Source organism: Osmerus eperlanus, unplaced genomic scaffold (assembly GCF_963692335.1).
Source record: "Osmerus eperlanus unplaced genomic scaffold, fOsmEpe2.1 SCAFFOLD_48, whole genome shotgun sequence".
Classification (NCBI taxonomy): domain Eukaryota; kingdom Metazoa; phylum Chordata; class Actinopteri; order Osmeriformes; family Osmeridae; genus Osmerus; species Osmerus eperlanus.
The window spans coordinates 1-9,378 of record NW_026911544.1 but is presented as its reverse complement, the minus strand read 5'-3'; the positions used below and the strand labels follow the sequence as shown (position 1 = coordinate 9,378).

At 54.1% G+C, this 9,378-nt stretch overlaps 1 protein-coding gene across 4 annotated transcripts; it reads right to left on the bottom strand.

Annotated features, from left to right (window-relative positions):
* Positions 1-1,259: 1,259 nt before the first annotated feature.
* LOC134016224 (E3 ubiquitin-protein ligase RNF126-like) lies at positions 1,260-8,000 on the bottom strand. Of its 4 annotated transcripts, none has more exons than XM_062455612.1 (11): positions 7,862-8,000; positions 7,120-7,178; positions 6,946-7,006; positions 6,565-6,782; positions 6,127-6,195; positions 5,913-5,982; positions 3,249-3,342; positions 2,998-3,113; positions 2,575-2,850; positions 1,864-2,026; positions 1,260-1,782 (listed from the first exon to the last, which is right to left on the bottom strand). In XM_062455612.1, exons 1-9 carry the CDS (start codon positions 7,934-7,936, stop codon positions 2,686-2,688), a joined length of 927 nt encoding a protein of 308 aa, XP_062311596.1. In that variant the 5' UTR covers positions 7,937-8,000; the 3' UTR covers positions 1,260-1,782; positions 1,864-2,026; positions 2,575-2,685. The 4 variants fall into 4 exon arrangements, with proteins under 4 accessions (XP_062311596.1, XP_062311597.1, XP_062311599.1 ...); XM_062455613.1 differs by having other exon boundaries at positions 1,864-2,003; XM_062455615.1 differs by lacking the exons at positions 1,260-1,782; positions 1,864-2,026 and adding an exon at positions 2,240-2,530.
* Positions 8,001-9,378: the final 1,378 nt, after the last annotated feature.

Below are 9,378 nucleotides of genomic sequence, written 5' to 3'. Positions count from 1 at the left end.
TCAGTCATCAGATTGATTCTTTTATGTACAGATTGTGAGATTTTACTCAGTTTGCAGATAATATGGAAGCAATGTACCTTTGATATCAGGGAAGAAACCCCCAGAGTACAGCAAAGGAAAAACAAATGTTAAAACACCAATCTATGTCTGGCACGTACACACACACACACACACACACATCAAATAAAAATACACAGGTTCACAAATACACACCAAATGTCCCATGATTTATATTTGTGATTGTCAATTCTTAAATAATTTTAACACACGATACATCAAAGTGTAAACTAAAGTACAGAAAGTCGGCAACAGGGCCATAAATTCATAAGACCACTGTAATAAAAAATAAATACAAATATAAGGTTATTTAAATATTGCCCTGCTCTGCATGAAAATGTCCCCTACGATTTACATCTGTGGCTGGACCTCACTACAACCAAACAGCAGCTCTGCTCTGGACAGGAGAAACTCCTCTGGGAGTAGGAAGTCAGCATGCACAGGAAACACATACCTCTTCATGTTCCCTGGCCTCTTCATGTTCCCTGGCCTCTTCATGTTCCCTGGATGCCTAAAGGATGTGCGCTAATGTAATCAAGCACATCCCCTCCAGGACAAACCCAAGCCCGACAAGGCTGATTGTTATAAAGGTGGACCTGGGGTTGTCTTCCTGTCTGCGATGCTCACAATGCTGCAAGAGACAAATAGAACAGCCTCACTTCCTCTCAACCCTGAACACCGCTCCTTCCCACACTGTGTGGTGTGTGTGTGTACATGACCTCCCGCTCCTGTGTGGCTGACTGATGTCCACTGGGAATTTACCAAAGCAGTTTGTGTCGACATCAAATGAAGACAAGCCTGCTGATATGTGGAGAGCAGGAGCACTATGGAGGGGCTGGAGCCTGCAGCGCCCTCTGTGGGTCAGAGGTAGGAGCACCACACCCCACCTGGGTTAGAGATGGTTTAACTCAGACCCCACCTGGGTTAGAGATGGTTTAACCCAGACCTCACCTGGGTTAGAGATGGTTTAACCCAGACCCCACCTGGGTTAGAGATGGTGTAACCCAGACCTCACCTGGGTTAGAGATGGTTTAACCCAGACCTCACCTGGGTTGGAGATGGTTTAACCCAGACCTCACATGGGTTAGAGATGGTTTAACCCAGACCTAACCTGGGTTAGAGATGGCAGCAGGGTTAGTTGACCGTCGCTCCTTAAAACAAACATAATATGCGAACAATCGTAAAACCAAGTTATCACACAATTCATAATAAAAATGTCTTTAATCTAGTGAAATTATACATGATGACAACTATGCAGATGTGAAAACCACCAGGAGGCCAAATTAAGCTCATCTTCCATCCATCCAGCTAGCTGTTGTTTATGTATGAGTGTGCATGTGTGTATGTGTTGGGAGAGAGGGTACAAATATGTTTTCCATTTTCAAATACTGAACAAACATACATTGTAGATGAGTCAACATCTCAGTCCATTAAGACTTTGAACTGAGCACTTGCGACCGCTACTTAAAAACTTGACAGCTTAATAATCACAACCTGGTTTAAAAAGTCATCTGGATGAAAAATAGCTACAGTCTTGCTCTGAAGACAACCATACTGAAGGTGTTCAACAGCAGTACTGTCCTGTTTCATATCCCATCCAGCCACGATATTACTTCTACAATCCTCCTCTTCCTCCTCCTCCTGCAGGAGGCCGGGTCCAGCCCGTCACCCCAAGAGAGGACAGGGGTCTGAAGGCTGGGGAGTCCTGGGGGGAAGAGCATCCGTCTGTCTGTCTGTCTGTCTGTGTTTGTCATCCCTACCCCTCCAGGCCTCCAAGCCCTACCCCTCCAGGCCTCCAAGCCCTACCCCTCCAGGCCTCCAAGCCCTACCCCTCCAGGCCTCCAAGCCCTAACCCTCTAGGCCTCCAAGCCCTACCCCTCCAGGCCTCCAAGCCCTAACCCTCCAGGCCTCCAAGCCCTACCCCTCCAGGCCTCCAAGCCCTACCCCTCCAGGCCTCCAAGCCCTACCCCTCCAGGCCTCCCAGCCCTAACCCTCCAAGCCCTAACCCTCCAGGCCTCCAAGCCCTAACCCTCCAGGCCTCCAAACCCTAACCCTCAAAGCCCTACCCCTCCAGGCCTACCAGCCCTAACCCTCCAAGCCCTAACCCTCCAGGCCTCCAAACCCTAACCCTCAAAGCCCTACCCCTCCAGGCCTCCAAGCCCTAACCCTCCAGGCCTCCAAACCCTAACCCTCAAAGCCCTACCCCTCCAGGCCGTCCAGCCCTAACCCTCCAAGCCCTAACCCTCCAGGCCTCCAAGCCCTAACCCTCCAGGCCTCCAAGCCCTAACCCTCTAGGCCTCCAAGCCCTAACCCTCTAGGCCTCCAAGCCCTAACCCTCCAGGCCTCCAAGCCCTAACCCTCCAGGCCTCCAAGCCCTAACCCTCCAGGCCTCCAAGCCCTAACCCTCCAGGCCTCCAAGCCCTAACCCTCCAGGCCTCCAAGCCCTAACCCTCCAGGCCTCCAAGCCCTAACCCTCCAGGCCTCCAAGCCCTAACCCTCCGGCCTCCAAGCCCTAACCCTCCGGCCTCCAAGCCCTAACCCTCCAGGCCTGGGCATCCTTCCCCCAGTTGGGGTCAGACAGGGGGAGGGTGGGGGACACGGTCATGGGTGAGGAAGGCGGAGGAGGTTCTAGGAGTCTGTAGAGTTGTCCTGACTGGTGGAGCTGGAGGACGGAGGAGTGGAGGAAGAGGAGGAGGAGGAGGAGGAGGTGAAGTTCATTCCTGATAATCCTGGTGGGTTCATGGCTGTGTTCTGTCCACTCAGACTCATCCTGCACACAGGACACGTGTCATGCTGGAGAGAGAGAAAGAGGGAGGGAGAGAGGGACGGAGAGAGAATTAGATGTATCAGTCATCACTCCAGTTAAGTTGTAATGAGCAGTAATATGTAATACAGTTGTTAGGGGGAGGGTGTGTGTGTGTGTGTGTGTGGGGGGGCTACCTGCTCCAGCCAGGGGATGATGCAGTCGTTGTGGAACAAGTGGTTACATGGAAGCTGCCTGACTGTCTCTCCTGTGCTGTAGTCTTCCTTACACACAGGACACTCTAGACCTGAGCCTACACACACACACACACACACACACGCACACGTCAGTGGACTAAAGACAGGTAACAGGTCATACAGCACCATGGGTCTCTGTGTGAGGGAACCCCATGGCAGGATAGACCAGTTGTGTGTGTGTGTGTGCTCACCAACATGCTCCTCTGTGATGTGGATGCAGGGCAGGGTCTTGATCTTCTCCCTGTCAGCTGGAGGAGGACCCGTGTTCTCAAACTGGTTCAGCAGCTGCGGGGAGGAGAGGGGGAGATAGGATGTTTTCATCCACAATTCAGACAAAGGTTTATCAAATGGATAGTGGTACCAGAGGAGGGTGGGACCAGAGGAGGGGGGTACCAGAGTAAGGTGATACCAGAGTAAGGTGGTACCAGAAGAGGGTGTTACCAGAGGAGGGTGGTACCAGAGGAGGGTACCAGAGTAAGGTGGTACCAGAGGAGGGTGGTACCAGAGTAAGGTGGTACCAGAGTAAGGTGGTACCAGAGTAGGGTGGTACCAGAGTAAGGTGGTACCAGAGGAGGGTGGTACCAGAGTAGGGTGGTACCAGAGTAGGGTGGTACCAGAGTAGGGTGGTACCAGAGTAAGGTGGTACCAGAGGAGGGTGTTACCAGAGTAGGGTGGTACCAGAGTAAGGTGGTACCAGAGGAGGGTGTTACCAGAGTAGGGTGGTACCAGAGTAAGGTGTTACCAGAGTAGGGTGGTACCAGAGTAAGGTGGTACCAGAGTAAGGTGGTACCAGAGGAGGGGGGTACCAGAGGAGGGTGGTACCAGAGTAAGGTGGTACCAGAGGAGGGTGTTACCAGAGGAGGGTGTTACCAGAGTAGGGTGGTACCAGAGTAAGGTGGTACCAGAGTAAGGTGGTACCCGAGGAGGGGGGTACCAGAGGAGGGTGGGTACCAGAGTAAGGTGGTACCAGAGTAAGGTGGTACCAGAGGAGGGTGGTACCAGAGTAAGGTGGTACCAGAGTAAAGTGGTACCAGAGGAGGGTGTTACCAGAGTAGGGTGGTACCAGAGTAAGGTGGTACCAGAGGAGGGTGGTACCAGAGTAAGGTGGTACCAGAGGAGGGTGGTACCAGAGTAGGGTGGTACCAGAGTAAGGTGGTACCAGAGGAGGGTGGTACCAGAGGAGGGTGGTACCAGAGTAAGGTGTTACCAGAGTAGGGTGGTACCAGAGTAAGGTGGTACCAGAGTAAGGTGGTACCAGAGGAGGGGGGTACCAGAGTAGGGTGGTACCAGAGTAAGGTGGTACCAGAGGAGGGTGTTACCAGAGTAGGGTGGTACCAGAGTAAGGTGTTACCAGAGTAGGGTGGTACCAGAGTAAGGTGGTACCAGAGTAAGGTGGTACCAGAGGAGGGGGGTACCAGAGGAGGGTGGTACCAGAGTAAGGTGGTAGCAGAGTAAGGTGGTACCAGAGGAGGGTGGTACCAGAGGAGGGTGTTACCAGAGTAGGGTGGTACCAGAGTAAGGTGGTACCAGAGTAAGGTGGTACCCGAGGAGGGGGGTACCAGAGGAGGGTGGTACCAGAGTAAGGTGGTACCAGAGTAAGGTGGTACCAGAGGAGGGTGGTACCAGAGTAAGGTGGTACCAGAGTAAAGTGGTACCAGGGGAGGGTGGTACCAGAGTAGGGTGGTACCAGAGTAAGGTGGTACCAGAGGAGGGTGGTACCAGAGTAAGGTGGTACCAGAGGAGGGTGGTACCAGAGTAGGGTGGTACCAGAGTAAGGTGGTACCAGAGTAAGGTGGTACCAGAGGAGGGTGGTACCAGAGTAAGGTGGTACCAGAGTAAAGTGGTACCAGAGGAGGGTGTTACCAGAGTAGGGTGGTACCAGAGTAAGGTGGTACCAGAGGAGGGTGGTACCAGAGTAAGGTGGTACCAGAGGAGGGTGTTACCAGAGTAGGGTGGTACCAGAGTAAGGTGGTACCAGAGTAAGGTGGTACCAGAGGAGGGGGGTACCAGAGTAAGGTGGTACCAGAGTAAGGTGGTACCAGAGGAGGGTGGTACCAGAGGAGGGTGTTACCAGAGTAGGGTGGTACCAGAGTAAGGTGGTACCAGAGGAGGGTGGTACCAGAGTAAGATGGTACCAGACTAAGGTGGTACCAGAGGAGGGGGGTACCAGAGGAGGGTGGTACCAGAGTAAGGTGGTACCAGAGTAAGGTGGTACCAGAGTAAGGTGGTACCAGAGGAGGGTGTTACCAGAGTAGGGTGGTACCAGAGTAAGGTGGTACCAGAGGAGGGTGGTACCAGAGTAAGGTGGTACCAGAGTAAGGTGGTACCAGAGGAGGGGGGTACCAGAGGAGGGGGGTACCAGAGTAGGGTGGTACCAGAGTAAGGTGGTACCAGAGTAAGGTGGTACCAGAGGAGGGTGTTACCAGAGTAGGGTGGTACCAGAGTTCGGTGGTACCAGAGTAAGGTGGTACCAGAGGAGGGTGTTACCAGAGTAGGGTGGTACCAGAGTAAGGTGGTACCAGAGGAGGGTGTTACCAGAGTAGGGTGGTACCAGAGTAAGGTGGTACCAGAGTAAGGTGGTACCAGAGGAGGGTGGTACCAGAGTAGGGTGGTACCAGAGTAAGGTGGTACCAGAGTAAGGTGGTACCAGAGTAAGGTGGTACCAGAGGAGGGGGGTACCAGAGGAGGGTGGTACCAGAGTAAAGTGGTACAAGAGTAAGGTGGTACCAGAGTAGGGTGGTACCAGAGTAAGGTGGTACCAGAGTAAGGTGGTACCAGAGTAGGGTGGTACCAGAGTAAGGTGGTACCAGAGTAAGGTGGTACCAGAGGAGGGGGGTACCAGAGGAGGGGGGTACCTGTGTGATGATGGCGTCCAGACCACCGGCCCCCCAGGCGTAGTCCATGGGGTTGGAGTGCAGCACCCCCCTGAGGGACAAACACACCCGTCACCATGGAGACTCACACCCCCCCCCCCCCATCATCATCATTACGAATGATTTTATTCGAAATACAAGCCCTGCCCGAGGTTAATAATAATCCATATTATTATTGTTAGTGTGTGGTACTCACCAAGGCCCCACGCCCATATTAGGCATGGCCGTGGGCGCAATGATTCCGTTCACCAGCTGCTGAATGATTCTGGAACGGAATAAACACAACAGTCATGTGATGTTATACTGTTGCCACGGTCACAGTTTACGTAACAAGTGAGTTTGTGAAAGAGAAGTTGTTAGATTAGTGGGAATCAGATGGCTGAGCGGTTAGGGAATCGGGCTATTACTCAGAAGGTTGCCGGTTTGATTCCTGGCCATGCTAAAATGACATTGTGTCCTTGGGCAAGGCACTTCACCCTACTTGCCTCGGGGGGAATGTCCCTGTACTTACTGTAAGTGAGTCTGCTAAAAAAAAAAGACTAAAGGTAGATTATCTAGTCACGTTAAGATAGAGAGATCCAGTCATGTTAGTCATGGGACTGGTTGGGACGGATTATCCCCTCTCCCCCCTCACCCCTCCAGTGTGGGCACGCCCTCCTGCCTCCCGATCTGCCTCCTGGCGCCATGTCGAACCCGTGGTTGCCTGGCGCTGTAGCGTTGCCGTGACACCATCTCCCTCTCCCGGCGGTTCTCTACCTCACGGTTGTCCTCTGGCACCGGCTCATCAAACAGCCCCAGAGCAAACTGGCCAAACCCAGGAGGGAGGGGGAACATCTGCTGGGGTTCCACGTTCTAGAGGAAGGAACCGGAACAGGTACACAGAGAACATGACCAGGAACTCAAGGTTTGTAGAATACCCACACACAGTTCCTAACCCTTACACCCGTACCAGCCTGCTCCAGATATAAAAATGTTCCAGAGTGCCGATTTAGGAACCACAGCCCGTCTCACACACCTGGAAGGCCAGCGTGTTCTGGGTCCCGCTAGTGATGCTGGCAGAGGAACCGTTTTCGGCGCTGTCCGGGGAGACAAGCAACAACAGAGTTACAGCAGCGCTCATCTCCGAGCAGCTCTCTAACAGCCAGACTTTGAGGGTCAGGGTTAACCCCAACCCTGACCACACACAAACCTTTCCTCCTCCAGGAGCTCCTCGATGAAGCCAGACTCACATCTGGGACACGTGTAGTCCTGCAACACACACACACGGTTCAGTTCTGCTTCTTCTCTCTCACACACACACAAATCAGAAGTCAATCAGCCCTGCTATCAAACTCCCTCCCACACACACGAGAGAGAGAGCGATAGATTGAATACAGAACAAAGATCCATTCAGCCCTGCACACACACAGCAGTAAATTACCACCGACTGTCATTCCCACTAGAACCAGGAGACTGGGTCAAGTGTCATCTAGGTGGCAACCCAGTAAACGGTCTTTATACCATCATATCACAGTTCAAAGCTTAGCTTGCCTGCATGGAACCAGGCAGAATACAAAGATTAGGTTTATGATAGGCTAGCATGCTAGCTGTCAGGTGTCAACCCACAACCTAACTGTCGGAGACTCAGACCGCTAGCTGACGAAATAGCAAAACGTTCTAGCTACGTGTTTGAGAATAGCTTAACAGTTTTTCTGGATGACTGCTTCTAAAAAGACAGTTTCTACACCATAGACTTCAGCTTTAGCTCGTTAGCTAATTAGCTGTGTACCTGCGTACTACTGTGTGCTTCGCTAGCAGCCTAGGCTAGTAGCTAGCTAGCAGGTGGACGCACTACGAGTTACAAAGCAATGAGATGGTCCAGAGAAACAACAAGGTACACGTTCATCCCGTGAATATGATGTAATCTCGTGCTTCATCTCGTTGATACTTACGGGGAGGCGGGGGTTTATCTCGGCTGAGCACCGGTGACAGAAGAACCGGCTGGGCCACGGTGGTGCCTCCGCCATTTTTATCTCACTTGTGAAGATAGTGACTGTACGGTGCTCTGACAGGGACAAAATATGTCGGTGCAGACTGCGGCTTTCAAAGCAGTTTGCCAAATCCTTGTCTATGATGCGTACTGTAGTTTTCAACACGGCCGCTAGATGGTGCGCTGGGGCGCTTGTAGCAGACAATCCAGCAAACAGATGAATTCCACTGTTCCACACGCCATTTTAAGAATGACCACAGTCACCTGGATATTGACTGCGTTGGTGTGATAGTGTGTTGATCAACCTTCCCAAATTAGACAATTAAGTGTTCAAGTACTGGTACATTGGAATATAATTCATGAATTATACTCTGGAACATATACAACAAATTATAGGCAATGTGGGGAGGGTAGAGGCCAGGTGAGGCCAGGTGAGGATAGAGGCCAGATGAGGGTAGAAGCCAGGTGAGGGTAGACCCTGGAGTCTGGAGGCCAGAAGAACCCTAGCAGGAGACTTCATGTCTGTGTATTTATTCTGGAGAGGAGGAGGCTCTGCGGGCTGGCTGGCTGGGCCTCCTCTGGTTGGCTGGCTGGCTGGGCCTCCTCTGGTTGGCTGGCTGGCTGGGCCTCCTCTTGCTGGCTGGCTGGGCCTCCTCTGGTTGGCTGGCTGGCTGGGCCTCCTCTGGTTGGCTGGCAGGGCCTCCTCTTGCTGGCTGGCTGGCTCGGCCTCCTCTGGTTGGCTGGCTGGCTGGGCCTCCTCTGGCTGGCTGGCTGGGCCTCCTCTTGCTGGCTGGCTGGGCCTCCTCTTGCTGGCTGGCTGGGCCTCCTCTGGCTGGCTGGCTGGGCCTCCTCTTGCTGGCTGGCTGGGCCTCCTCTTGCTGGCTGGCTGGGCCTCCTCTGGTTGGCTGGCTGGGCCTCCTCTGGCTGGCTGGCTGGGCCTCCTCTTGCTGGCTGGCTGGGCCTCCTCTTGCTGGCTGGCTGGGCCTCCTCTGGCTGGCTGGCTGGGCATCCTCTTGCTGGCTGGCTGGGCCTCCTCTGGTTGGCTGGCTGGGCCTCCTCTGGCTGGCTGGCTGGGCCTCCTCTTGCTGGCTGGCTGGGCCTCCTCTGGCTGGCTGGATGGGCATCCTCTTGCTGGCTGGCTGGGCCTCCTCTGGCTGGCTGGCTGGGCATCCTCTGGCTGGCTGGCTGGGCCTCCTCTGGCTGGCTGGCTGGGCCTCCTCTGGCTGGCTGGCTGGGCCTCCTCTGGCTGGCTGGCTGGGCATCCTCTGGCTGGCTGGCTGGGCCTCCTCTGGCTGGCTGGCTGGGCCTCCTCTGGCTGGCTGGCTGGGCCTCCTCTGGCTGGCTGGCTGGGCATCCTCTTGCTGGCTGGCTGGGCCTCCTCTGGCTGGCTGGCTGGGCATCCTCTTGCTGGCTGGCTGGGCCTCCTCTGGCTGGCTGGCTGGGCCTCCTCTGGCTGGCTGGCTGGCTGGGCCTCCTCTG

Excerpts from the sequence above, each read along its gene's own strand:
- LOC134016224 (XM_062455612.1), bottom strand. The coding sequence starts at position 7,936 with ATGGCGGAGGCACCACCGTGGCCCAGCCGGTTCTTCTGTCACCGGTGC. Across the intron at positions 7,007-7,119 it reads GAGCTCCTGGAGGAGGAAAG|CGCCGAAAACGGTTCCTCTG; the intron begins GTTTGTGTGTGG and ends CTCCCCGGACAG. Across the intron at positions 5,983-6,126 it reads AATATGGGCGTGGGGCCTTG|GGGGGTGCTGCACTCCAACC; the intron begins GTGAGTACCACA and ends TTTGTCCCTCAG.